The 27,777-nt window shown below is 41.5% G+C and overlaps 1 protein-coding gene across 2 annotated transcripts; it reads left to right on the top strand.

Moving 5' to 3' along the window:
* The first annotated feature begins 4,835 nt into the window (after positions 1–4,835).
* Positions 4,836–27,662, top strand: ADRA1B (adrenoceptor alpha 1B). 2 transcript variants are annotated; one of them, XM_064671697.1, is made up of 3 exons: positions 4,836–4,979; positions 15,267–16,545; positions 26,569–27,662. In XM_064671697.1, exons 2-3 carry the CDS (start codon positions 15,573–15,575, stop codon positions 27,114–27,116), a joined length of 1,521 nt encoding a protein of 506 aa, XP_064527767.1. In that variant the 5' UTR covers positions 4,836–4,979; positions 15,267–15,572; the 3' UTR covers positions 27,117–27,662. The 2 variants fall into 2 exon arrangements, with proteins under 2 accessions (XP_064527767.1, XP_064527766.1); XM_064671696.1 differs by lacking the exon at positions 4,836–4,979 and adding an exon at positions 4,988–5,153.
* The last annotated feature ends 115 nt before the right edge of the window (positions 27,663–27,777 follow it).

Here is a 27,777-nt window from a genome sequence, read left to right as displayed (position 1 = left end):
ACTTACCCTTCCCCATAAGAGAAGACACACACAAAGCCCCAAATCTGGACAACAACCTCAGGTACCAAGCTTTCAACTGATTCCCCAGGTGAAGTGAATGTGGGGAAAATACTGCCAGACTTTAATTGACTCCTCAGGTGAAGTGAATGTGAGGAAAACAGTGCCAGAATTTCAATTGACTCCTCAGGTGGAATGAATATGAGGAAAATCTTTCATAATCCTCACTTAGGTTGTGATGAGCTGGGAAGGGGAGGGGAGAAGTGATGTTGTAGCATTCTAAATTTCTGCTTTTTCTTTCTAGTGTTTACTACCACTTTCTCATTTCCTATTTTCATTATACTCCATGTGTAAACATTGGCTAAAATCTCATCCATGCTGCTCTCATGCGTTTTGAAGATGTGAAAACTGCACGTGGGAACAACAGTGTGTGTCTGCTCTCAGCCCTCTCCTCAGTTTCTTGTTACATCTAGAAGAGAATCCCATTTCTTCTTGTCACTCTTGGCCCTTTATCTTGGTTGCCAGTGGAGTCAGTGCAAAACACGAGGAGGTTCTCACACCCCGAGAGCTTCACTTCACGTCCTTTGACACAGATGCTGTTCTGTGAAAAGCTCAATATCTACTAAACTGAAGTAGGGAGAAATGTGGGAACTTTCCTCACAGCTGCAAACAGCTTTTTAGTTTGGGCTACAGATTTGATCCCAAACCTGATTCAAGTCCGTCACAGCAATTGTTAGTCTGCTTTTCCTCAGCTTATCATAGATACACTTGAAAACTGAAGTAGATGAGGGTATATGCTAAAAGAAAATGTAGTTGCTGCCACAGAATTATGATACACATGATAACTTCCACTAGGACTACAGGAACTGCATGTGGAGATACATTAAAGAGAAAAATCATCCCACCTCACCCTCCTTAATTTGTTCTTCCTAGGAACCCCTACTTTTTGTTTGCGGTGATCAGCCTGCCAATATTGTCCTGGAAATTTTAAGTGTCAGAAGGGAATTTGTGGGCTTTTTTACTGTTAGTAACACAGAACTGCCTGAAAGGTGGAAAGGTGCAAGGGCTCTCCACCCCGTTCAATGTCAAACATCATCTGCAAACAATGGAGATGTAAGAAAAGCTTTTAAAAAGAAATCAATTTGTAAGAAAATTTCTCTAATCAGCACTGTGAGAGTCCCCACAATGAGGGGTAATGTAGCTGCCACTTGGATCAGTTTCTTTGGGAGATCCAGTCCAGCTTGGACAGGGGAAAAAGTTTGGTTATAACCCAGGCACTTCTCTTCAGAGAGAGCAAAATACACCCTCTCTCCCAAACTGCAGTCCTGCATCCCCAATAAACTATCTCCCTGTAACACTGAATTGTACTTGGGTCATTTTCTTAAAGTCTCAGAATCCTGGAATCTTTTCCACTCGTCTCAGACACTGTCTTGGCATCAGCACAAGACTTCAGTGTGCTGAAATTTAATTTATCATTCTCAACTGATCAACAGTAGATACCAAATGTTATTCCTCACAATTGGCTAAAATTGTGCACTATATTCTCACTTGTAGAACAAACATTCAACTACATATGTGTCCTGCTGGCCTTATGTCATGGCGCTGAAAAAGAAAATCCTTTTCTAGGAAAAGGAAATTTGCAATGAACTTTAAGATATCCTGACCACAACTCTGTAGACAGTTACTGCTCCACACAGCCACAAAACATTAGCTAAGTTTATTTTAATGAAATGTTCATTAAATTGCTATTGGATATAACCCAGAACATCCATACCTCTGTCAAAATACATGTCATAAGTCTGCTGAAAACTCATCCAAGTAAAAACCCATCGTACCCATTACTCAATCCATAAATGTCTGGATAAAAAGTGAAGGAGAATGATGACTCAGAACCAGAAGTGTGCAGAAATAGCAGTGCTCTAGCTGTGAGTTGCAGCAGGAGTCTCCTCATCAAACGTAAATCACTGCTGTGTTAAACCAGCTTGATGCAGCCACGACTTGACTGAAGTCATAGGAAAGAAAACAGGAGTCATTAGAGCACAGAGTGGGTAAAACACACAAATGAAACAATGTCTGGAGAAGTTCAACCTCAGGGGGATAATAAACTTGAACTAATTTCATTAGAGTTTGAAGTTTTAGGAAAGGAAGCAAGAGGCAGTTTATGAGTTACAAGAACAGAGGGCTGAAATTACACTGTTGTGGTGTTTTTCTGGCACCAGTTCTTAAATAACCTCCGTTTGTGCCAACCTTTCATGGCCACACAACTGCTCACTCCAACACCAGCACTCCCAGCTCTGCTGGTTCTAGGACCTGCTGAGCGTCTTTGATGATTTCACCCAGAGTGCATCTGATTTTGTCAGCTGCCACAACACCAGTGTGATCACAGATGCACAGAGGGGCCCAGGGCTCCGACGTTTTCCTCAGGAGCTGTGGAGTTTGGCACACCATGGTCTGGCCTACACATACAGAGGCAGGTCATGGGAATGAGCACAACTTAGGAGGAGACATGGGTGGCATTTTCAGAGGATCACATCCTTCAGGGCACTGACCTGTGCAGATGCCAAGCTCTTCTCCAGCCCAATGTTCTGTGTCAGAAGTGCTACATTAATATCTTACAACCCTGTGAACCAGAAATACGAGTGCCTTTGCAGGGCACCTCTCCCAGCAGCACTGGCAAAGCTCTGGAAAATAACTCTCATTTTTGGCTGCCTTCCTCTGCAGTTCTAGGGGTCAATCAGCTGAAATCCCCAGCTTAGCAAAACCCTTGACATGTGAGGTGGCCCATAGACCAAACAAGCCCAGAGCAGCCTGCATCATATCCTTTGAACACAAATGAAATGAACCATTTTGGAGATATCCAATCCATAATTTCTCCTTCTGTCAAACCAAGTGAGATCAACAGCATGGCCACAGGTGACACAGTATGTTAGCACTGAAATGAGTGTAATGAGCATTGCAGGAACAACAGAATAGCTGATAAAACATTCTGCAGTGAAGAGCTAAAGGGTTCACTTATTTCTGACCCTTTTAGTTCTTTTTGTTCAATAATTTAATACATTAATTCCACTAGATTTCCATGTACTTACAGGGCCAATATTTTACAAGTAAAACTGGAGTTAGACTCTGTAGTTTGAAAAGTCCTAGGAAAGACAAAGAATATATTTTAGGCTGGCCATGAGATTGGCCATAACCATGAGATTAAGGAATATACAGGCTCTGACATAAATTTTCTAAATACAACTCTACATCTCAAAGCAAAATTAACACTGTGGAATTGTCCTGGTATCTGTGGGAATGTGAGGAACTGAATAACATTTTTGGAAAATCATTTTGGGCCAGACTGCTCTAAAGCATCACTGCCACAACTCTGGACTGCCATGTCCACATGACTTATCCAGCTGATAAACAAACAGCAGCAACCTTTGAGCTAAACCTTCACTCACCAAACAGGGAAGAGCAGTAATTTTTAACTGGACTGACAACTCCAGCATCATCTTAGCAGTTAAATCAGTCCAATTCTGAATATCTGCCAACACGGAGAGTTTTACCAAAGTATTGTTACTTTTACTTTCACCTGAACAGAATAAATAGCAAGCCAATCATAACAAGTTCACAATTCTCTCCTATGAGCCTCTATTCTTGTCTGTGTCCCAGAGTATTATTTCCTTTCTAAGCCTGTATTAACTTCAGGCTAATGCAGTCCTGTGTATTCACAATATGCTTAGTTTAGCTATTTTCACTTGTGTGAATTAAAAAAAACCCTCTCTCAAAAATATGTCTTAAAGATAATATTTTGTGAATATATTCTTATTAATGTTTGCAAAGTAGTGTTCAACTCTTCATTAATAATGGCAAATAAGAACTTGGGAGATGCAAAGCTTCAGAAAATGGAATATGCTTTAAGTCATGAAAACTTAATGAGGTTCCTAATTACCACTTACAAAAATCTCTAAGTCAATGTGCAATATTTAATTATCTTTTATGTTACTGTTATTTAATGTAAGTTCTGACATAGATCTGCAAATAATACAGTTTCTTCAGTCTAAAAGGAAAACAAAACCCTACTTTTCACCCCTAAATGTTGAACTAACCCGTATCAACTTGTGACTCTAACATTTATCTCAGGCTTCTGTTGGAAGGTGCATCTGCCAGCCAGGCACTTGGCTGAAACTATTCAAAGAGCAAAGCCAGCCAAGAAAAGGCAGGGAAAAGAGAAAACTGATGGATGGAAAAATCTCTTGACAACTATGGGAAAGGAGTGAAATATGAGTCATATGGGTGAGTAGTTGGGTGTCCCATCTTGAGACAGGTAAAAGAGGAATCGGAATGGTTGTGACCCAGAATTCAGATGAATAACTTTGTCATGGAGCTGCCTCATGATGGGCCTTTACTTCCCTGATATTAGTAACAACTTCCATCCTGCCACATAACAGTAAGAGAGACTACAGAAAAATCTTCAAGGTCCCACGGAAAGTCTGGATTACAAAATTCTGTACAAATTCGTTTAAATCAAAAATTTAAACGCATTTGTAAAGATTTCAGAGAAACCAATGAAAATCTGTTTTACCAGGAAATTTTGATCCACATCTCTAAAATATTTGCTTACTGAGACACAGTTTAATTTCAGGCATTTGGAAGCCTCTTATGGTACAATCCAGCAATAAACAGTGAAAAAAATCATTATTAGAGCCTACTTGGGAGGTACCTTCATTCCTTCTATGGCACTTTACATTCACCATGCAGCTGCTGCAAGCCAGGCTTGCAGTTGGAGATGCATCACATATTCGGCAGCACTGAGATCACAGTGACGTGCAAGGCAAGGCAAGGCAGGAGAATCACCCCTTCCAAATGATCCTTTCCAAAAATACTCCTGTCACAGCCAGCAGAGCACGCGCTGCAGCCGTTCGGCCACCACCAAGAACACCCAACTTGTAATTCCCACCGCTCCGTTTTTCCAGGGCTGAAGGACATCACAGCACCAGGTACATCACTGAAGTTCTCAGTGGCTCGTTTATTTGTAAGCATTGCTGTTTCTTCTCTCTGTAACAGCCTCAGTCACACCCCAGCCGAGCTCACCCTGTTAGTATGCGTAAGAGGCTACAGAGGCTCTGTGAAAAATTCACTCCAGCAGGAGCACAGACACAGGAATCATGATTGTAAGTATGAACAGAAGAAAATCACACTTGTACTGAAGTGGCTCTGAATATATCAATATATATGTATGCATGTGGGAAGGGGGAAAGCTTGGCTGTTCACAATATTATATTTGTCTCACAGCTAGTAATAATATTTTTCTGATACATTGCTTTTCAGCTAAATGTCTGAAGGTGTTTTATTTGAAGGACAGGCATCATCATTTCATTGAAAGGTAGAGAAACTCAGGCACTGGGAGAGTGCATGATTTGCCTAAATTCACTCAGCAGCCCATTAGAGGAGCTCAGATTCCAATTCCCATCTCCTCAGGCTCAGGACAGTGCCCTGCCCAGTGCCAGCACTGCAGCTCACACTGGACCTGAGGTGAGCAGGGAATTAATCTGAGCAGAGGAGATCACAGCCCAAGGGCTGAGCAGTGTGGTGGCATTTGGGATATTCTCCATGTACACCATACTGGTCTTACCTTGACAGTGCCTTTCTGTTACATGTAGACACAGACAAATCACTCACATAAATCATGTGAGTCTCTGTTTTCATTAAATAATATGCATGACAGGATCTTTTCCCTTTTCCATCAGCTCTGGAGAAGTCAGGTGCCTATTTTCTGCAGTTACTTAAGATTACAGTTCAGATGAGAGTGACAGACACTACATTAAGTCAGTCTGATTTTATCCTTGCCATTGTAAATACTTTTTGTCCCTGAATATATTTCATATATGAATATATTTCATTTATGGCAATATCACACCTTGGAGTGGGAGCACTCCAGACACAAAGGTGAGATGCAGACCATAGTATTATTTTGAATATTCTCCAGATTTGTAGCAGTTTTTGTCCTAGACAAAACCCACTGCATTGTTTAGATGGGGATAAAGAAAACACATGAAATTAAACTTTTCTGCAACAGATATTCCAAAAAGTCTTTCAGTGCTCCCCAGAATCAAAACTGTCTGAGCTCTTTTGCAGATTTACTACCATAATGTGCTCACTTAACTTGTGATGGAAATGGCACGTTCGAGTTATCATTATCCATTACTTCAGCTTCTTCTACAGTTTCATTTGTCCTCCTGCAACTCTGTTGAGTTTGTTTAGGCTATAAATAAAGGTCTCTTGAGATCCTGGATCTTGCCTTCTGAACAAAAATTTCAGTGACTCATTCTCATACATATTTTCTTCCATTATCTTCATCACGGGTGAATGTTCCTGCTCATTCCAAAGGGTCAGAAGGAATGAAGCTGTGACTGGCTTCTTGTCAGAAGTAGGTCAGGATGCTCTTTCCTTAGATGCCCTTAAAGGTGAGTTATTTTTTAACCAGCTACTGTTGGAGTAGTTTCTCATTTCAACCAAATCCCCTTAAGCCACAGAGATGTTGGGTGATTCCTGCCCAGAAAAGGAAAGTTTCTAACCAGAAGACTGGTGCCAGACTGACTGACAAGTCTAATGACTTCATTTGGCATCACTTACTTGTGAGCCAGTGCTGCCTTCCTGAGTTGTTTTTTCTGATGGATGTGTGTGGTGCCGGAGTCACAAATGTCGTTCTTAATTACAACAAATTACCATCAGTAATGGACTTGGAATGGACAAAGTCTGCAGAAGCACTGCCTGGCGGGGTCACAAATTATCCAGACGACACCCCATATATCAGCTCACCAACAGGTTCTTTCTAAAGGATCATTTCCTATTTGTTTGAAACGTGTTTTGTGTAATTAAAAAACTCAGGGACCACAAATCATTTGCAATATCTCAAAACATTAATTTCTGAGGGTGCCTCGTCTTTCCTCATACACTGCAATGCACCACACCCATTGGTGTATTCAGCTTTTCCAAAGGATTGTCCCTCCCTGTGATTCTGACAGATCTATGCACAATTGCACTCATGGAGCTCTCAGGTATTTCTCTGCTCTTCCCTTGGACACAGTTATTCACAGTATCCTTAGTCATTTAGTCCTTTATGCCACAGACAAGCAAGAGAGAAGATTTTCTCCAGGACAGGTGCTTATGACTGGCCATGGATCATGCACTGCCTGGTGCTGGTGGGGAACAGCTTGTTAAATGATCTTGCAAAACCTCTCTGAAAGAGAAACTATTCCTGATGGGCCAAAACTGCTGCCTTTAGCTCACTTCTGTTTCTGACTCATGGTGACTTCTGACACTTTTAAGAATATCTCTTGCAATGAGTGTGTAAAAAATGTGAATTCCATCAAAATCCCATTCACTTTCTCATTTGAGCCAAGGCTTGGAGCAGCTCCATTCCACAGCACCACTGTGCTTTGCTTTTGGCCAAGGACTCCAAGGGTGGACACTCATGGGGTTACAGGCTTTTTCAGGAAAAGGCCCTTATCTTGTATGCCTGGAGCTACAGCTCAATTGTTTGTGTAAGAAAATGACCAATCAATAGCTGTGTTTGATAAATCCCTGATAGCTCTGTCCTGGAGTGCTCCCAGACTGCGCAATCCCTCCTTACTCTGCTGCCAGCAAACCTCCAGGTCAGAGCCAAGGTGCTGGTTACAGACTATAAAGTTCCTAATAGCTTGAATGCCATCAGCTTCCCTCCCCTGTCTTGCTGCACACTCTGAAGCTACCACCAAAATCCATAATGAACACTCAGACTGCTTAGGCACCTGTCAGAGCAGTTAAATAATCGAAGTGGGACCTGCAGAGGTGGTTTGCAGGTTTTCTGCTTTCTGCCTTTTGCAATATGCAGGGATCAGGTGATTTCCCTGGCTTGAACCCTTTTATGCAGTGATTCCACAACCACCTGCACTCTCCTGCTTTGCACTGCCATAGGACACATGGAAAACCAGCAGACACATCTCACATGTCCCTCTGTTGAACCACAGGAACATGGAAAGCAGCAGAGATCATTTTAGTTCTACAAAATAAGGCTGTTCTCATTGTTCTCTTACACTGCCATCAGCTCTCAGGCAATACACAATGCAATTCACTTTCATATCTAATGCACATAATTAGAATTAAATAGAATTAGGTCTTTTCCAGCTTTAACAGTTGATATAATTATTCCAAATCTTGACAGGAAAAAGACAGAAACAGATGTTTCCTTTCACCTAGTTTTTCCCTGGAGAAATAAAGACTGGTTGTAGATTTTTATGGTTTCTCATAAGAAAAAAATATGGAAATAATAACAGATTCATGGATATTTAACATTATTCAAAGAAGAATTCAGTGTTCATTTTAACAGAAAATACAAATGAAACTCCAATTCTTTTCTTTGATGTTCTCACAATTCCACCTGTAGGAATGTGTTCTGGCTGATGCACTGGTTAATATTGAAAAATTAAATTCAATTTTGAATTAAAAATAAAAAAATGTATTTTTTCTCTTACACTTGTCTCTAAAAGACAGAGTAGCATGAGCCTCTTTAATTTACTCTGGGTAGTGTGAAAGCACTAGTGCATAATTTAAAGTATTATGAGATGTTTACATGCATTCCAAACACTGCTGTGGAGGAGAAGGATCAGTAACTCCTAAATACCTGGCTCACAAGCTAAGTCCTAATAAAGTCCTATGGAAGAGGGAATGTCTTGGTTCCCTCCTTAAACAGGAGGCTCAAGTTGTCAGAAGAAAAGACACAAAAGGGACAGTTCCTCCCATCAAGTTCCAGACTTCAGGATCGTGCCAAATTTTTTCCCTCCTCTTTTGATTAACAGACCATTAGAACAGGCACATTTGGAGATATGACAGAAGTCACTGTTTCAGTTCTTTTTGCTGTGTTTTTCAAGAAGTTCTCCTTCTTTCATTCCTTTCTTGTACAGCAAAGAGCTCCTCTTGGTCCTCTGCTTTTTTATTATCTTGATGTTTTCAACCGTGCACAAAAAGCAGCTTCCTATCCAATTGCAAACCTTCTCCAAGGAATTCTGCCCTTTAACATTATTCTTATTTTTACTGCAATTTAGCAAAGGAATGACTGGATAATGACTGAGATATGGAGAAGTACAAGTTTCCAGCTTCTCTAGGATCAGGGAAGCAATAAGACAGGAAGTCTAGACTTCCTTCCTTTTCTCAGAGATACCAACATTTTATCAAAACCAGATATCAAAAACACTTCAAGATTAGAAAATTGCTTGATTCCAATAAAGATATCCTGAAATATATCCTGAAATATATTTAAATACAGATTTATGAAAAGGAACAAATCAAATTAGGTGATAGATTGACATCAATCTCTTTGAAAGAAGATCTAGGCCCATATTTTAAGGCCTGTATTATTGCATGTATAAAAGTCAGTCATTGCCTCTCCCAGGCATTTTCATCAAGGCAAAACCATCAGAATGGTTTTGTATATCACCCCAGCAAGATGCCTTTCAATGTTTATCAGCAGTGAGTCCCCATCCATTTACTGGCAATAAGATATTTATGCTGCAATTGCAAATTCTAAATGTCATAAAGATGAAATTAAGTGCTGTGCACACCATGATCAGAACTTAGTTACATGGAGAGAGGCGAAAAATAAGTTTATATTAACTTTTTTAGAGAAAATACTGGTCTTTCACAAAAATGTCCAACCTGGAAAATTAAAGTTTCAGTTTAAATGTCCCATTACTTTGGGGCGCAAATCGTTGTGACTGCTAGAGGGAGAATAAACCATCCTTAAAATAAAGGAAGGGCTGTCATTAGGTACAGAAATAATCCTGGCTCTAGTGGACAGATCAGAGGGGGGTTTGCAGAAGTTTCCAAGGGCCAATAAGGTATTTGGTGCCTAAAGATGAAGGTCAAAAATATCAAGACAGCAAAATTCCCAATAAGTGCAACTACAGCTCTGAGCCAGCCCAGATGTCTTTGAAAAATCCCTTTCCCAGCCACATTTCTATTCTGTTAAAAACACTACTGTAGGCTCAATCCCTAATTCTTAGAGTGAAGGAATGATTCAGAAGGTGGCACAGAAATGAAACTAATTACTTATGACATCATCTGCCAGTATGAGGAGCTTCTATCCAGCCTGAATTTACCTTCAAGTTTATTTCTTGAGGCGTGGAGATTTATAACACTGTGGTCACCTCAGCCAGTTTATCAGTGATTGTTTCATTAGCCACATAAACCTCTAATCTACTTCTAATCTTGCACAGCCCTTGGGACAATGTTATTTTATGACAGTGAGTAACATGAGTTATGTGCTGTTTAAAATGTTTTTCTTTTTTCAGCAGTTAATTACTGTCCTTTTAATGTCACAATAAATATTTTCAATCAAGAGGAACTTAATGTAAATAAACATATCCAGCTGTGTGCCTTTTCTAAAAAAGACAGTGCTATCTGTATTAATTTGAATTTCTGTGATCTAGAACAAACCATAATATGCAAATTAAAACCTCAAGTTCATTCCTTTGTAAATCTATTCTAAAAGAGTCTTGTTATGAGATAGTTTAAATGCATAGGGAAGGAAAGGATCTTTTCAGGAGAGCCTGGTATCCTCCTCCTGCCTCGCCACCCACAATTCAACTGTTTTACCTTATCTGGTTCCCTTAAAAGTCCCCTATTTGGATTTGAATTCTGAAAGATTGCACAGTCAAAGATTTCACCCAGGCTTAGGACTCATCTCCATGTGGGATCAGGAAGAAATCCTCTTTCCTCAGTGCAGTTTAGCACAGCATTACAAGGGTGTTACAGTTCCTTTGGACAGCTCCTGGCCAGGTTATCCCTGTGGAGGGGACAGAGCCCAGCCAGGACAACCAACACTTTCCAAGCTGAAAACTCCACCTGGAGACCTGCTCTCCTTCCTCTTGCTGAGGGGGGCTGTGCTGTTTCCTCTCTCCTTAAGGCAGGGACAGACTTTTCGCAGATTTCCAAATACTGATTTTTCTACCCCACCTAAATACATAGTCCATTATCCTCTGTCCAAAATAATGAGCTGGCATCATCCTCATGTTCCTGAGGTAGGGCCTGTATCAGTAACTGCTCATTTTGGGGGTCTCTAGCACAGCTTTAGCAGAAATGCACAGATAAAGGAGTGTGAGAAAAAACATGGTTTAATGTGGGCAATGGGCCCACAAAACCTAAATACGAAAAAGGATTTAAGAGCCAGTGACAACACAAAACCAATAGTATTTTATTTAATTAACTCTATTTTACTAGAAAATGCTCTTCAAATTCTATTTACATAGAAACAACAAGCACTGAATCACCACAGAAAAAAAAAGATTATTCAAGATTGCAAGTGTTTGCAATCTTGTTTTGGCAAGTTCAAGCTAATAACCTAAGCTGTTAATACAAACCCATGAGATATTTTTCTTACTCTGAAAATAAACCCACGAGGCTTTAAATATCATTATTGGACAACTGAAAATTTGCATTTTAAATACATTTTTCTCCCCTCATCATGGAAATTCCCTTTCCTGAGGTTCAGGGCTTGTGTGTACACATTCAAAGGAAACATGTTTCTGCTTAATCATGAAATGTAAAGAAACTATAATCCTGTGTATTTCCAGTGCCTGTGGAAAGTTTTTACAACTCTGGCTAAGCCAAAGAGATCTTCCCTGAAGAACAAAAGTCTGCTCAGCAGCAGGAATGGAAATCAAAGGTATATTTTCTGGATCACACTGTGATCTTTAATGTTGTCCAGTGGTGCTTAGAGAAAGAACAACTTCAGAAAGGGCACTTGTACCAACAGTACAATGGTGTAGTAGCAATTTCTTGCATCACCTGTAATTAATAAAACAAGCAATAAAGTGCAGCTCTGTAACTAACACTGGAGTTCCTAAAAAAGCAGAGAAGAGTTTCATCTTTTTATCAGTATGTTTTTAACGGCCCCATCTACAGAGAAGCCCTGTTATGAAGAAGATGATCTAGTGCCACACAGTCTCACATTTTCTCTGAGCTGCAGATACACTTATTTGTCACAGGAGTCTACATACCCACCCACAGTCATACGAAAATACCTTCCTCAAGCCCACCTCCTCATTCTACTTCTTGGTAATGTTTTAGTTATCAGACACAGTAGCAGACAAGCGAGACAGAAATAATTAAGAGGAATTATATAAAACTGTATGTAGATATACTCATTTAAATCCTATATCAAGCTCATACTTCCATGCCCAATTAGGAGCAGCGTTGCAAAAGTTCCCTGGAAGTTTCTCTGCTGTGTGTCAGAAATCAAATCAAAATGCCAGCACGTATTTTTAACACTGCTTTGTAAATGAAGGAGGAGCACAGATCTGTACAAAACTGAGCCGTGCAAAAGGACTCCTTTTGCATTTATCAGCTTTCACAAAATACATCTTTAAAGTTTGGCATATTTGAAAATTTGAACTTATCTGAGAACACATGAAGGTCTTCTCCACATTTCCTCTATTGCATACTCCATATGCAGACTTTTGCTGTTCAGCAGGCTCTCTGCAGATGCACACTGAACCATCCTGCCTTTCTCTACATCATTATTGGAATATTATTGAGTAGAATCTTCAAGCTATTAAATTTACTTTCTCATTGAAAACTATGATTATCTGAAGGAAAGCAGCTCTGCAATGAATACAATCCACACTGCTCCAAGCAGGTGCTTTTAATTGCACTACCTTGAACTGCTACCTTGGACTTGGCAGAAAGGGGAGCCTATTTCTCACAGTACCTATTCAATCACTCATCCCAAGGCAGGTGAATAGTTAATGTTCATGGCCAGGTTTCAATATACTTGACTTTATTATGGCACCTGCTGCTGAAGATCTCAAAGCAATTTGTGAACATTATTCAGCTGAGTCTCATGACTATTCAGCCAGTATGTCATTACACAGACTGGTAAACAGGGATGTGAAAACACATCAGAATTCTCAGTAGGGCTGTGAGAGATGAGCAGTAGCCTTGTCTTCCTTTGACCCCTGGAATAGGATTTTTCTGTCTGTGGTTTCATCCAAATGGGCACAGAAAGCAACACTAGTAAGGGATGCAGACAGGTCCCAGTACTGAGCAAAGAAATATGTTTTAGTCCGACCACTAGCAGTTAGAATCTGTGTTCCCTTCCCTTCTGCTTTCCTGTCACTGCTTTTGGCACAGTGTCCCAGACCTTGCCAGAGAGCTGAAACCAGCTGACTCCTGGAAGTGGCTGTTGAAAGACTATTGAAAAATCTGGTTCCTTGGCTCTACAAAGCTTTCTTGTAGTGTGGCCAAAGCCAGGGAGTATTTCCAGGCCACTCTGTTACTCTTTGCAAACTGGGCATGTCCCACAGGATGCCAGCTGCAAAATCAAAGCAGAGTAGATCACACCCTCACTGACCGTTTCTTATCCAAGCTCTCCCCATTTTGAAGTGATCATATTTTCTTACGTGCCAAAGGCTCAAACATCATTATGTCTAGACCTAATGGTCTAATTAAATGAGCTTTAATGAATGTAGCTCAAACACCAAGAGGGGAAGATGCAGCAACTCTCTGTGCCCTCTGTGATACCCCAGTTCCACTGAGAGAAGTCTCAAGTCATTGCCTTGGCCACGCACAGTTTTATCACACCCCTGGCAGCTGGGTCAGCACCTTCACAGCAGGACAGAGCTCCCAGCCTGAGGAATTCACAGCTAAAACAGACAAGGCAGAGAAACAAAATCAGAAAACACAAACAGAACTGAGTGGTTCCATGGAGTCCAGCAGGAATGGTGAGCGTGAAGGGTAAACACCTGAAGTCACAGGCTGGTAACTGCTTTTATTAGCAGTGGAAACTCTGCCTTGGAGAGAGCAGAGGCAGAAAAGCTGAGGTTAAGTTCATAAACTGAGTGTTTGTTCCTCTTCCCTTCAGTGACTCCGTGACATGTTATGGTGTCATTCTTGTAAATGTTTCAAAGTAAAGTTTCTGAACAACAGTGCTGTGCCATAGTCCTGTGTGGGGAGGGTTGCACAAACATCTCCTCGAGGAAAATCCAACCAGAGCTTGTGTTTACTTGGTTTGTCCTTAAAACCAGCAGTCAGCTGCAACTTTCAGCCATAGCTGCCTTATTAAAAATGAACTTTTTACTTAAAACACAGTACATCTTGTAAAAGGCAAATCAGTAGAGTAACCCAGAGTACTGCAGGCAACAGCTGTAGGACACAGTCTGATGGCAGAAAGTTGAGAACAGTATTTTGGCAGTTATATGATCAGCAAATCCTTCACTTTTTGTTACTAATGGCCCTGAGCTTTAAAGACTTGAGACTTCCCCCCACCAGGTAACACAAAATTAAGAAATCAAGGAACCACTGCTTTCGACATTAAAGGCAATTACCTAAAAAATAAATAAGCTGTTTCATATTATTTTTTATAGGCTACTGTAATAGGATAACTCTTCTCAGAGTTACAATGAGTTAACAATAGTCTCAGTGACCTCGCAGCTCTTACTAAAGATATAGGAAGATGGTTAAGCAGAAAGAGTACCTGGAAAAGGTACTAAATATTTATCTCTGCCTTCCCTTGGGCTGTGAGTTGGGGTGCTCAGCTCTGTTCCAGGCTGGGATTCATAAAGCACCCATGCTTAGAAAAGTTACAAAGGGAGAAAAGAGGAGATGAAGCCACAGATGCTTCTGTTACACAGGGGTATAGAACAAACATAAAGATTTTGCTAATCTGTTACTATTTTTTATTAACAGAATTTTTACAGTTAGAAACAAACTTTATGCAATCATTAAGTACTGAATTTACAAATAAACCAGAGATTTTTGGAACCAACCTATTCGTCCTTATAAAATGACTAGTTCTCTAAAATGATGATTAGTTCTCTAAAATGACACGTGATTCACTTCAATTACAAAATAAACTAAAATATATTTTCTTAGCGGACAAAAGGGCAACAGATAATTTAGTACTGAAATTGCTGCTTTCACCACAGCCTGCCAAGTATATTTTCCCTCAGATAGAGCAAGTGGTTTTTTAAAGGTTTCCACTCCGGATTTGTGTGGCAAATGCTTTAATTAAGACTGATACATCCCGTTTGTTCGGCGGTGACTGGTGGGAGCTGTACGTTGGCCTGCATTGCCCTCTAGCGCTGCCGGCCCCACCGCAGTGATGTCACTGCACAGGCACGGTGACATCGGAGCCAGCTCACGCAGAGCTGGAAATGCTGACAAACCTTCCTGGAGCCTCACAGGGACATCCCTCCAACACAGCCACACACACGCTCCAGGGAAAACTCTAAACCTGTCCTGTCTTCCAGGGGCGCCGTGATCGAAAGCGCTGCCTTCAGCTCCAGCCAAGATTTCTGCCTGCTCATTTGGGTTTCGACGAGTCCGTGTGAGAAATTAAGCAAGTTTGAACAGCCTGCTGTTTCTGACAGGCTCCCGAGGACTCCACGCTGGGCAACTTTTACGTGCTCAGAGCTGACAGCCCTCAGGGGAGATGAGTTCTCCACCTCACACAGGCCAGGGCTCTGCAGCAACTTCTTGGGTCGAGAGATGACTTTGAACTGACTCAAACCATCGGCGTGTTGAGTGAGGGACCCAATCATAACTTGCTATGGAGGATGATTTTTAAGATGAATACCTACTTTGGCGATAAATCCAATACATCGATACCTGGATATTTGAAAGTGTCTGCACTAAATAATGGCAATTTTTCTGCCAACAACTCCAATGAGACAGCAACTAACCTGGATTCACCTGCCTTGGCTACCAGTAGGGCAATAATTGTGGGGCTGATCCTCGGTGCCTTTATCCTCTTTGCTATCATAGGTAATATCTTGGTAATTCTCTCTGTTGCTTGCAATAGACATTTAAGAATCCCTACAAACTATTTCATCATTAACCTCGCAATAGCAGATTTGCTGCTGAGTTTTACAGTCCTTCCGTTCTCTGCTACACTGGAAGTCCTCGGCTACTGGGTTTTGGGGAGGATATTTTGTGATATCTGGGCAGCAGTTGATGTGCTGTGCTGCACAGCCTCCATTTTAAGTTTATGTGCAATTTCTATTGATAGGTATATAGGGGTACGTTATTCTCTGCAGTACCCAACACTGGTAACAAGAAGAAGGGCAATTTTAGCTCTCCTGGGTGTCTGGATCCTTTCCATGGTGATTTCCATTGGGCCTCTTCTGGGCTGGAAAGAACCAGCTCCCAAGGACGACAAGGAGTGCCGCATCACCGAGGAACCCTTCTATGCTTTGTTTTCTTCCTTGGGGTCATTTTATATTCCTTTAATTGTCATCCTCGTGATGTACTGTCGGGTCTACATAGTGGCCAAAAGGACTACCAAAAACCTGGAAGCCGGGGTGATGAAAGAAATGTCCAACTCCAAAGAGCTGACTTTACGGATTCATTACAAGAATGTTCATGAGGACACCCTAAACAACACCAAATCCAAGGGTCACAATCCCAGGAACTCCTTAGCTTTCAAACTTTTAAAATTCTCTAGAGAAAAGAAGGCAGCCAAGACGTTGGGAATTGTGGTTGGCATGTTTATCCTGTGCTGGCTACCTTTCTTCATTGTTCTGCCACTAGGTAAGCTGGAAATCAGGGGGTTGTGAGGGGAGGGGGAGGAAAGTGGGTTAGTTGGGTACTACAGAAATGTCATCGAAAAAAGACCAAATGAATGAGAAGTAGATAGTGTTGTGGGAACTTCGGTGAATAGATGAAAGGAAGGGAAGGGAACTCCTGATGTTGGCTTTTGCAGAGTGTGCAGAAAGCTGCTCACCTGGAGTCCTCAGTGATGGGCAGATGTCAAATCAGGGTACAATACCAACAGAGTTTATATGTTAAATCCCCCTTTTTTCATTTGAATTAGGTTTCAGAAACATTATCATAGGATGCTTTGCCAAAAATCCTACATAAGAACAGAGAGAGTTTCAGCACTGAAATGTTCTTGGTTCAGTTCACTGCTCAGTGTCTGGGACTTCTGGCATTATTAGGAGCCTTACATGAAAATTAACCTGATCTAATGACAAGATGAAAAACTCCCCTGAGCTTTGGGAAGCTGAAAAATTCTAGTTCTCAGTTCAAACATTACTGATCAAATCCCAAGAGCAAAGACATGAAGATCCCCACAGATACTCACAGGAAGGTTCTCATTGGTTTCTATAGGTCTTAGCTGAGGCACTTTGGGACATTGCCATGTGAGCTTTTGGCAGCTACTTTTTGCACTTTCTACTTCAAAATATTATTAAAGTATTTGATGTGGCCTTAACACATTGCTCTGTGTTCCCAAATCCTTGTGACATTTGCTTGCATTGTTTTTAATGCTAACACTGCCCCTGAAGTGGTGAATCTCAAGACATTCAATTACTAAGCTCTCAGAAATATCTTTCCAGAATTCATTTCTCTGAGACAGTCTGACAGCCTAAATATGGAAAGAGCTGGGAAAAGAAAAGGGAGAGAAAGCCTTTATTAATGTTCTATATTTGTGTTTACTTAGTTACCCTACCAAAACATTTCTGATCGAGTGGTAAGCGAATATTTTTAGAGACACTTTTAGAAAATTGAATTGAGTTCAGCAGCGTGTTCCTGGTGAAGTGTTACAAAATGATAATTTCAGTGAACGTGTAACATCATTTAGACTAAAATCTTTACTGCAGGACAACTAATTCAGCTACTGCAGCACAACTTTGTAATCTCTAGCTTATTGTATTATAGACTTTAAAATCTTTACAATTCAAGATCTGCATAAAGGTAACGTTAAGGATGTGAAAAATTCTGAAGAAGGAAAACTGTGAGCAAAGTTCTCTTTGGCTACTGATGTTTAAGTCCTTGTGCTGGCTCTTAAAGCAAGTTTATAACACAGAGCAAGCTTCCAACTATTGCAAAAATACTTACCTGTGGATAGAAACATATTTCCACCATATGGTACCAGTGGTAGTACTAGATATGCAGCTAGTAGGTCGTGATCCGATAAAGTAGATTCCCTCCTTGATTTTGAATATTTGAAGAAATAAAAAAGCAAATGTGAACTCAGCAGAGCATGTCTGTAGCTATCAGGAGCCAGTGTAGCTCCTGACACTCCTCACCCAACACAGATGCAGAGCAGTCCACTGGAAACATTATGGTCACAGGGCAGAAGCAATGTGAGACACAAACAAGTTTCTTTCTGAAAGAGCATCAGTTTTCCCTTTGAGAAGTTTCCAAAACTCCTGGGTTTCCCTGGCAGATTTAGTGAGTCATTGTTTAAGACACCTGAGGGGAGAATTTATTGCTTGACAGAATACAGTTTAATCTCCCTTACAAATTGTGCCCGGTGGGGTGCCAGGCTGGGAACCTCCAGCACAGCAGAACGTGTCTGGCAGAAGGGCTGGGTGGGCTGGGGGTTAAAGCCACTGCTGGGGGCTCTGACCCAACCCAGAGCGAGTGCTGCAACCCCAACACCCCCAGGGCAGTGCTGGGAGCACTTGGCACTCACAGAGCTGGGGGGCAGAGGGAGCTGAGGAGTGTGTGTCAGTTAGAGGAGTGAAAAAAACCATCTTAGCGTTGCAATACAGACTGCTGCCTTTCCCAGCCCCTGTCCAGAAATCCTCTGTCTAAAAAAAGGGGGAAAAGTATCCATAGTATCCAATGCAGCATAAAAATGCATTTAAATAGGAGATACTTCGCCTTTGTTCTGCGGACTAGGAACAGGGATGGTTTTGTTCCTTGTCCCTGATCTCCTTTTTTTTTTTTTTTTAATTTATTACCCAGCACACTCCAGAATCCAGTATTTTTTATCTCTGTGTCTCAGTGCAGAGTTAATTAACGATGTTAGATATGACTAAAGCATTGCTCACTAAAACAGGCAGGGAAAAGCCCTTTTCTTCACTTGCATAATGCAGCTGTCCTTACCTGCAGGAGAGGGTAAAGCAGTGCAGAAAGAATCCTTAAAGAGCTCTCTGTGTGCTGCACTCTTCTTACCAGAAACGTTTTGCTTTATGTCTTGAAGACACACAATTAAATGAAATGCTATTAAAGACTCTTTCAGAAAGCACCCAAGGGTATGAAATCAATTTCTGTGATAGGAAACTGTAGAAATCAAAATGCACTGATGGTGTCCCAAGGTGTCTCCATAGGTGTCTGGGACTGTCCAGACTAGATACTCACCTCCACTCACTGCAAGCATAAGCTTCTTTCTTAGCCTCCATTTCTCACACCTTATATTTGCACCATTATCCCAAATCATACTCTCACACCTGCATCTCTCCTATTTATTTTTCTGCCCCTTGTTTCCCTCAGTAATGTCATGACTCTGCAGAATGGTGTTAAAGAGCAGCTCCGGATTTCTGGGGATCCAACCACAAAACATTTCACAAGTTGGTGACTGTTAGTTCTGCAGCACCCCAGACCCATGTCTTACCAAATCTGCTTATATGCAGTGGAGTTTCCTTCGTGTTAAGAGTGTTCTCAGCTCTTCTTTGCTGGACAAAATTTTATTCTTCCACTCTGGCATTTCAATATATTCTACAGCTGCCCATTTTGATATTCCAGACAAAGGATTATTGCATCAGGTGGCAGCTATGCACTGGGAACAGATGTGGTGCTGAAAGCAGCCGCATTGCTTGAATAAATATTCTGTGACAAATGAAAAGAAATAATATTAACGCTTACAGAGTGTTTTTCAAGCAAAAATCCAAAGGTTTTGCAGGGAAAGATCTGGCAGAGCCCTGTACACACTGCAGGGAGGAATTACAGCACTGACACCATGATGGACTGAGCACCATTAAACCATCAGCACGAAGAATTACCACCGTCTGGTTTTGTAGCACTGAACCATTCCATCTTCAGTGTTAAGCAACTGATGATGCAGCAAAACTGGTATCAAAGAGAGTCATGTGAGAAATTTTTTATTCCTGTAGCTACTGGATATTCTTTCCAGATAGCAGTGGAGCTGCAGAACATCCTTGTTGCACACATTCATAAACACTCCGTGGCTTTGTAAACAGTTATCCTGCCACTCAAAATTATTTGTGACACAACATAAAAAAATAAACTAAAGATATACGTGTCTTTGAGAGAACTTCTTATGCCATAAATTCAGTGACTCAGCTTTGAAAAGTAAATATCTTGCTTCTTTAAAATAAACGTTTCTTTTCATCCCTCTTATACAACCCTTCCTTCAGCATCAGGACTACATTAAACATGCATTGCTGAAAAACACTGAGCAAAATAGATTCTTTTAATGACTAAAGCCCTGCAGAAATAAGCTAACACTCATTAAAACACTGGCCTTTAAACAGGGGAGTATCCAATCTTATTACAATATCTTTATTAAAAAAATTAATCCAAAATGAAGGATCATATGTTTCCCTCTGGCTACTAAGTACAGGTTTAGTCTCATTCCTGTCGAGATATGGGCTTGTCAGTCTTCTCTCAGACACATCCCACACACACAAAGGGAAAACTTCCCATCTCCACCGCTTTCACCAGAGCACATTAACTTCCCCAGATACTGCTTAACTCCAGTGGAAATCAGCAGAGCAGTATTCACTTCCCATTTTAGAGCTTAAGTCCTCCTGCTCCCACAAAACCTGGAGTCTTATCCACTGGAGTTAGAAACAAAATTCTTGTAACTTAACTGGCAGTGGGATAAGGTCCCAGGAGCCCCAGGATGAAGACACAATTGGTTTGACCATTTTTAGGTATTAAGCTTTTGAAACCTTTTTATAAAATAATAAAAAAGAACATAAAAACATCTGCATGCTACAGGTCAGCCCCCACAAAATTATTCTTAAAATGTTATTGAAGTACAAAATGTAGATTTATGTTACATGAGGCCAACCTCTGCATCTCTGTATCAAGAATACCAAATTAGGTCCCTTACTTTCCCATGGGAAGCACTTGCAGGCATTAGGTCTGTCAATGCTACTGGGTTCTGCTTTCTGAAAGGCTTTAGGCCTTTAGGTTTGTCTTCCACCTCGTTTTAGTCTTCTCTCCTTTTGCCCTGCTTAACTGGTCCAGCTCTCTAGACTTGATGTCCTGAAGTTAATAGTTACACAGAATTCATATAAATCACTGCTATATGTGGCAATCTGCCCCTCTGCCCACTGGCAGGTCAATCTTTGTGCAAAGTTCAATGGCACGGGTGACAGCAGGGAATGTACAATTAAACATCATAAGGGCATTTACTGACCAGTACAGTGTGTTTTGCCACATGGGGAGGACCAGATTATTTCAAGGTGATTCATTTTCCTACTGAAAAAGCCTCCCTTAAGCCCTGGTTTAATCCTTTTGCTTTACAAAGGGTGTCAATTACCAGTCACTTACAGACTTCTGGATTTTAGAACAAAGTTGTTTGTTATCAAAGCAGGTGAAACCACACAAATTCCTGTGTACTTCCTCTGTAAGGTTTTGATTTGCATGTCAGGGGAACAAAGGGAAATCTCACAGCGTACTGTCTTGCAAAAACAAACACACAAAGCAATACACACACCAAAATATAGTGAAATCAACTCGAGTTGACTTCTCAGCCTCAGAGACTGCAGTAACTCCTGTCTCAGGTGGTCAGAGAGCTCCAAGGAAAAAACAATTCAGGACTGAACCACTGGGCAGCAATAGGAAATCTCAAAACTATTGAAATCAAAGACAAGAGAGAAGGGATAATTTCAGGGGAAACACTACTTTCAGCAAGGCAGTTGGAACACAAGGTCCTTGTGCCAGAGGCGTTTGCAAACACTTGTGCTATTGCTCGAGCTGGTGCTAATGAGGAAAGCCCTGAGTAAAGTTACACGGGTCCTAAAGCATCGAGGCCACACCTCAGGGTCTCAGGGGCTTTAAGGTACCTACCTGTGAAATACTGACATGAGCAAGAAGTGAGGAGTTTTTTCACATCTTTACTGAAGTGCTTCTCCACTGACCACTGCAAGATTTTGAGATATTTTGACAGGCTTTTGGGTGATCCCTAGAAACCAGAAAGCAATAACCATCTATATCTGAGTGACAAAAGAGAAAAAATGCACTGGAAGTTCTTACAGTACCTATGCAGTTCTGTTATTCAATTCCATGCTACAGGCTGTTATCTACTAACAATGGCCAAGAGAGATGTCTCTGTTATAAGTCAGAAGAGAAGAAAACACCAAAACATGTTTAGTAATTGCAGATATTTAAGTGTAATAAATGAAATGTCAGCAGACTTAGATTAGCTTTTCTAGACTCTCTCAATCATCTAATCTTTTGCAAAACAAGAATAAGCTTGGCCCGTGTTCTGTCTAGTTTGGAAGCTGCAGAAGTTTCTGATTCTTTTGAACAAAATAATAACAACATTAGTGCCATGTTTCTGTCCCTTACTACTGTCAGTTTTAGGTACCAAACAAGATTCTTATCAAAACTGATCTTGATTTCACACTATTTGTGTGAAGGCAATACAATTTAAGCACAAGTGAGCTCTCTCAATGGTGAAAGTCAGCACAGCTATTCTGGACTGAGAGGTGGTGCCCATGTTAGTTTTGGGGTTAAATACACAGGCACTGTCCCCATAGAAATGCAAATATTGCTGCTCTGCCTTGAAATTGCTTGTAATATAAGAAGGTGTAACAAGTCTGGGGTTTAGTAAAAAGACCTGATCCCTCTCTGTACTCCTTGAAGGGAGGTAAAGTCCTGATTTTATTTTTGCCATTCTAGATAAGTTTCTATTTTTTGGAGCCTTTAAAAAGCTCTCAAATGTGAGCCACTGTGAATGAAGTTCCTGCTGGTCTGATACAAGTGATTTGTTCATCTGCAATATGAGGGCACTGCTGTAGGTAGTCAGTTCTAGGACAGAAATTCCTCACAACCAGGACACTTTAGAGCACTGACCAACCTCATCCAGTGGAAGGTGTCCCCGCCCACAGCAGTTATTCCTTATTTGATATTTCCCCTTCCTCAAAAGCAAAGTGCTACACATGCACACACACACACAAGATACCCACAAGCACAGGAGCAGTGTGTTGGTGACTGCTGGGTTCCTGGGACTGTCCTCCAGCCTGGCAGCCCAGGCACTGCTGGGATGTGCAGCACAAGGCATCCCACAGAGACACCAACATGCCAAATAACCACAACCAAACACTACCCACTGTTATTTATTTGTATTAGTTATAATTTAACCATCTTTCATCTTCTTTATTGAATTTTATTCTGTTGATTTTGGATGCTTTCCTATTTCTCAAGATCTATTTTCTCTGTTTTCTAACTGTTTTCACTGTTATCCTAATCCTCTTCTCCAGAAGGCCTGCACTTCATCCCAGCTTGTTCAACTCGTAATTTTATAACCATACTCTCTATTTCATCCTCTACTGTTTGTAAACTGTGGGGTTTTTTTCCTATATTAAATAAGTCCAGGGGAATGTAAGCAAACACTGAATGCTGGAAGGGAAGGAATCAGGAGCTCTAGAAATCCAATTAGCTTTAAAACCTTGGCACGCTGACTTGGCGAAGCATGTGGTGAAAGGGACCACAAAAGCTTAAATAAAGGACAACCACATCCTTTCTCTAAACTCGTAATAACTCTGGGCAGAGGCAGATTATTACTTCTAGAGGGAGAATTTTACTAGCTGTGCACATGGTGGCTGTAACTCAGCCATGAGCAGCTTCCAGCAGTCCCGGCTGCTGCAGGAATCACAGCAGGAACACGGGGAAGAAGAGGAGGTTCCCAGCCAGACCCTCAGCAGCCACCCAGAGCCAAGCACTGGGAATGTCTCTTGTTGGTCACAGCAAAAATCTGATCAGGTCACTTTCCATAGGAAGGCCGAGTTCCATCATAAAACAGATTTCTTGCAAAGTAATACTCATTTTTGCACAAGCTGTGTTCTGGAGGACAGATTGAGACAGGGTTTGATATTGGTGAAGCTTCCTGTTTTTCATGTTTCAGAACTCATCTGTTATCACTTGGTATTTTGCAATGCTTTTCCTCATTACAGCAATTTTTAAAACATTGGAATTTTTTCTTGTGGAGAACGTTGAAAAGCTCAGATTTAACTCCAGTCAGAATGGCTCCAATCCGCACCAGAATGAAATCTCCCCTGAAATAAGAGGATGTGTTTGCCTTCCAAGGTTACCTTAACTATTTGAGTCTGATTAGACTCTGTAACTGAACTTCCAAATACTCCTTACCAATTCTCAAACTATTTCTATTTTATGGTGTTCAAACAAGAGGGTGGTTTTCTCCAGAGTGGGAATACCCCCCCTCAGTGTTTCAAGTATGGAAACATTTCATTTTCTACCTGTTATCAGTAGGGACAAGAAGTTTCAAACTTTGTGGCTTTTCTTTAATCTTCAGACAATGACGAAGCCGTGCAGTGGAGCTCTCTTGTCACCATCACTGGCACATCCACTGACACACAGCAAAGCACTCAAACAACTCCAGACCATTGTATTGCAATAAAAGCAGATGTTGCGTTTGTTCCAGAAAACAGAACACACACTTCCCCAGGTTGGCTCTCATCTAAGAAAAACTGCATTTAGAAAATTTTGAAATGTGATTCTTTTGTAACATGCAGAAAACAGCACCTGACTGCCCCAAACTCATCCATATCCACTTTTTCTCCTTAAATCCGGAGAATTCACAGTACTCCTGACCAACTATTATCTAGCCTAAGTATAAAATACTTGATTCTGAAGAAAACTGATGATTCTATGAGTAATTATAGGTCTCTTCCCAGGTCCACCGAAGTCCTTATGAGCCTTTCAAGGACTTCCACTGACTCCAGTGGAGTCTGAATTTTAATGTCTCAGTGATGCTCTGGGCAGATATTCTGCAGAATATGTGAGGACAATTAATATGCCAAATTGCTTCCCACAATGTTCCCTAATTTCATTAGGATGCTTCACTTACTTTCTCTGTAATAAAATATTCATTATAAAGAACCAGTCAGACCCTAAATGCAATTAGCTTCGACTAAATAAAATACTTCTTAATTTCTCTTTATGATATTTGCTATTGCTCAGTGTATTTCCAAACTGAACAGCTCTACGAAGTCTGGTGAGTGTGGTCAAAAAACTGATCAATCAAAACTCACCAAGTCAATTGATTTTCTGATATATTTCCTTTTCTCCATTTACTCTCCATGAGTAAAAGTCAGTAAAGTGCAGGAGTCATGAAGAACTGCTCTGAACCTTGTGATTTAAACCCTCCATTTTAACCCTAAAGGCCAGTGCGTTCCTTAGCTTCGAGGCAATGGGCAGACCCAGTTCTGGCTGGCACCATTCCCAAACACTGCCAGGGAAAAATCTATAGTTCTGGATTCACAGGACCTTCCCTGACTGTTAGTAATGAGGAAGAGTCTTTCCGGAGAGCTGATGCCAGCTCAGCATCTTATTTTCTCTCCTGAGCCACCTGAGGGAGCAGCTGGCACCCTGGGGAGGGCAGTGGATGTATGAGGAATGGCACACACTCCCCTCTGGATTCCTGTGGAATGAGGAGGCTCCAAGCCCAGCTTTGCCATGCAGACACACTGTGCCGTGGCACGGAAGAGCTGTTTACCCAAGAGGATAGGAAGTGCTTTTGCATAGTTTTGAGGCCCAAGCCATGACCTCCACATTGCTGTGAGATGGGAAATATGCCCAGAATCACATCCCTCCCCACTCAGGCATCTGACAGCCACAACTGACTCAGCTGCTTTCACAGCCCAGTGAATCTGAAACCACTCCAGTGGAAAAGGTCAGGATGTGACATCCAGGCTGGGGTGTTGACTTCCATTTGAAAAAAATCTTCAAATCAAACTCCAGTTCTTGACATAAGAATTCTCCCCTGAATCCCCATTCCTTGATATACTTGAGCTAGACACAAAGGTGTTTACCCAGCTGGATAACTCCTGAATGCCTGGTTTGCTTTAAAAATGTCACACATTCTTTTCTACAGCCCCATTTGCTAAATTTAGCTGATCAATTGCCCCTGCTTTTAACACTAAAGTACAGGAAATGGATTTCCCAGTAGGGGTTTTTCATTTGGGCAGTCTCATTAGGGAAGTTATTTGGTTGTGAACAGAAGAGGAAGAACTCATAAAAAAACCTCTTATTTTGGGTTACACCACTTTTATGAACGCCTGAGATATGGGAAGTTCCACAACTAACTTCAGGTTTCAAGAGGTTTGTACTATGACAATAATCTGGATAAATGGAGGGATGTTTGAGGGCTGCCAGAGAGTATATTAGAAGTTATAAAGTATGTCTGGACACACTCCTCCTAACAAGCCTGGGAACATTTAGATATTTTCCTTCAAAAATGACCCTTGAAAGTCCTTTGCAGAATTATTCCATGTGTGTCTTGTACAACAGCTTGGACGGTGGAGTTTGATCTGTCATTGGGATCAGTACATGTTAGTGCAGCAGATGTGTACCCATAAACTGCATTTTAGTTTTTAATTCTACAGTAATTATGTGCTCCTTTGACTTTCAGATGATGAAGAGCATTTCATTATTAGCTTTAGAAATAACAAAAGTAACATTTTAGTAGCCAAAGACCAAAACTGAAAGCAACATGCATGAAAGATTTTCAATACACAGGTTCTAACAGCGATCTGATGTAACATTTGCCCTTCCTAGAGGCAGATAAACCAATTATCTCAGATATTGTTTCTGCTTGTTTCCTGTGGACAGGATCTCTGTTTTCAGCTCTGAAGCCACCCGAAACAATTTTCAAGGTGATTTTTTGGCTTGGCTACTTTAACAGCTGCTTGAATCCCATCATCTACCCTTGCTCAAGCAAAGAGTTCAAGAGGGCTTTTATACAGATCCTGAAATGCCAGTGCCACCGTCGAAAGCAGCTGGGGTGGTGGCCCTACAGCTACAGAAACTGGAATCGGTGCTCCTTTGAACACCACAGGAAAGACTCTCTGGAGGACAGCGCGAGTTTCCTGAGTGGCAGCCAGAGGACATTATCCTCGGCATCTCCCAGCCCCGGGTACGTGAGCAAAATCACTCACCCACAGCTGGAGATGTGCACATTCCAGGAATGGAAAAACTGCCCTTTGCAGGATGGCAGCGGACAGAAGGAGCCGTGCCAGTTCTTCACCTTCAGCCTCTTCTCGGAGCGGAACGGACACGTCCCTGCCGGCAGCCAAGGCTCCAGCAACAGGGACTGTGAGGCCACCTGTGACACACTGAACTGCAAAGCTGCCTGTAGAGCAAACACCACATTGGAATGAACAGATCCCAACCAGTCTGTTCCCTTGGGACACCGACCTGTCTGACGTTAGGCCCAGGTGAAGATGTGGACCTGTGCATGATTTCTCAGGATAGCACGGGAAGGACACCAGGGAGGAACAGGCAGATTTAAGTCACAGGAGTGGCCAAGTGCAGGGCCTAACCATATTCCCAGGCAGTTTCCAGAGAAACTACTGAAGCATGAACAGAATGCAGGGAAAGTGCTGCATAAACCCAGGGAAGTGCACATCCAATTATTGAGGTGTCGTGGAAGTGCTGTGGAACGGCAAAACACATCTGTACATAGAAAGAATCCATAAACAGGGGGGTGGGCAGGGGCCATGTGTGAGTGGGTGGGTGTCCAGGTGTGCCAGCTGTGTGGATGGATGTCTGGAAGTGGCAGTGAGCAGTGCAGTCCTGATTGTTCCTCTCCAGGTCGCCCCTGACTTTGCCTGTAGTTCCGTATCGTTGCTGTACATCACTGTACATTCGCACTTTAGAAACTGAAAACAATGTCAACCATTAAAGGAATTTCTCAACAATTTAAACACTTGCACCTATTACTGTAGGACTGGGATTCAGCCAAGTTCCCTTATCACCATTTTCACTTCAAAATAAAACACTCATAGCCTTTAAGTTTGCCATTGTGACTCCTAGGATGCA

The sequence above is a fragment of the Pseudopipra pipra genome, chromosome 15 (genome assembly GCF_036250125.1).
Source record: "Pseudopipra pipra isolate bDixPip1 chromosome 15, bDixPip1.hap1, whole genome shotgun sequence".
In the NCBI taxonomy this organism is placed as follows: Eukaryota; Metazoa; Chordata; class Aves; order Passeriformes; family Pipridae; genus Pseudopipra; species Pseudopipra pipra.
Note: the sequence above shows the minus strand (reverse complement) of the source record. Positions and strands in the feature narration are given on the sequence as shown.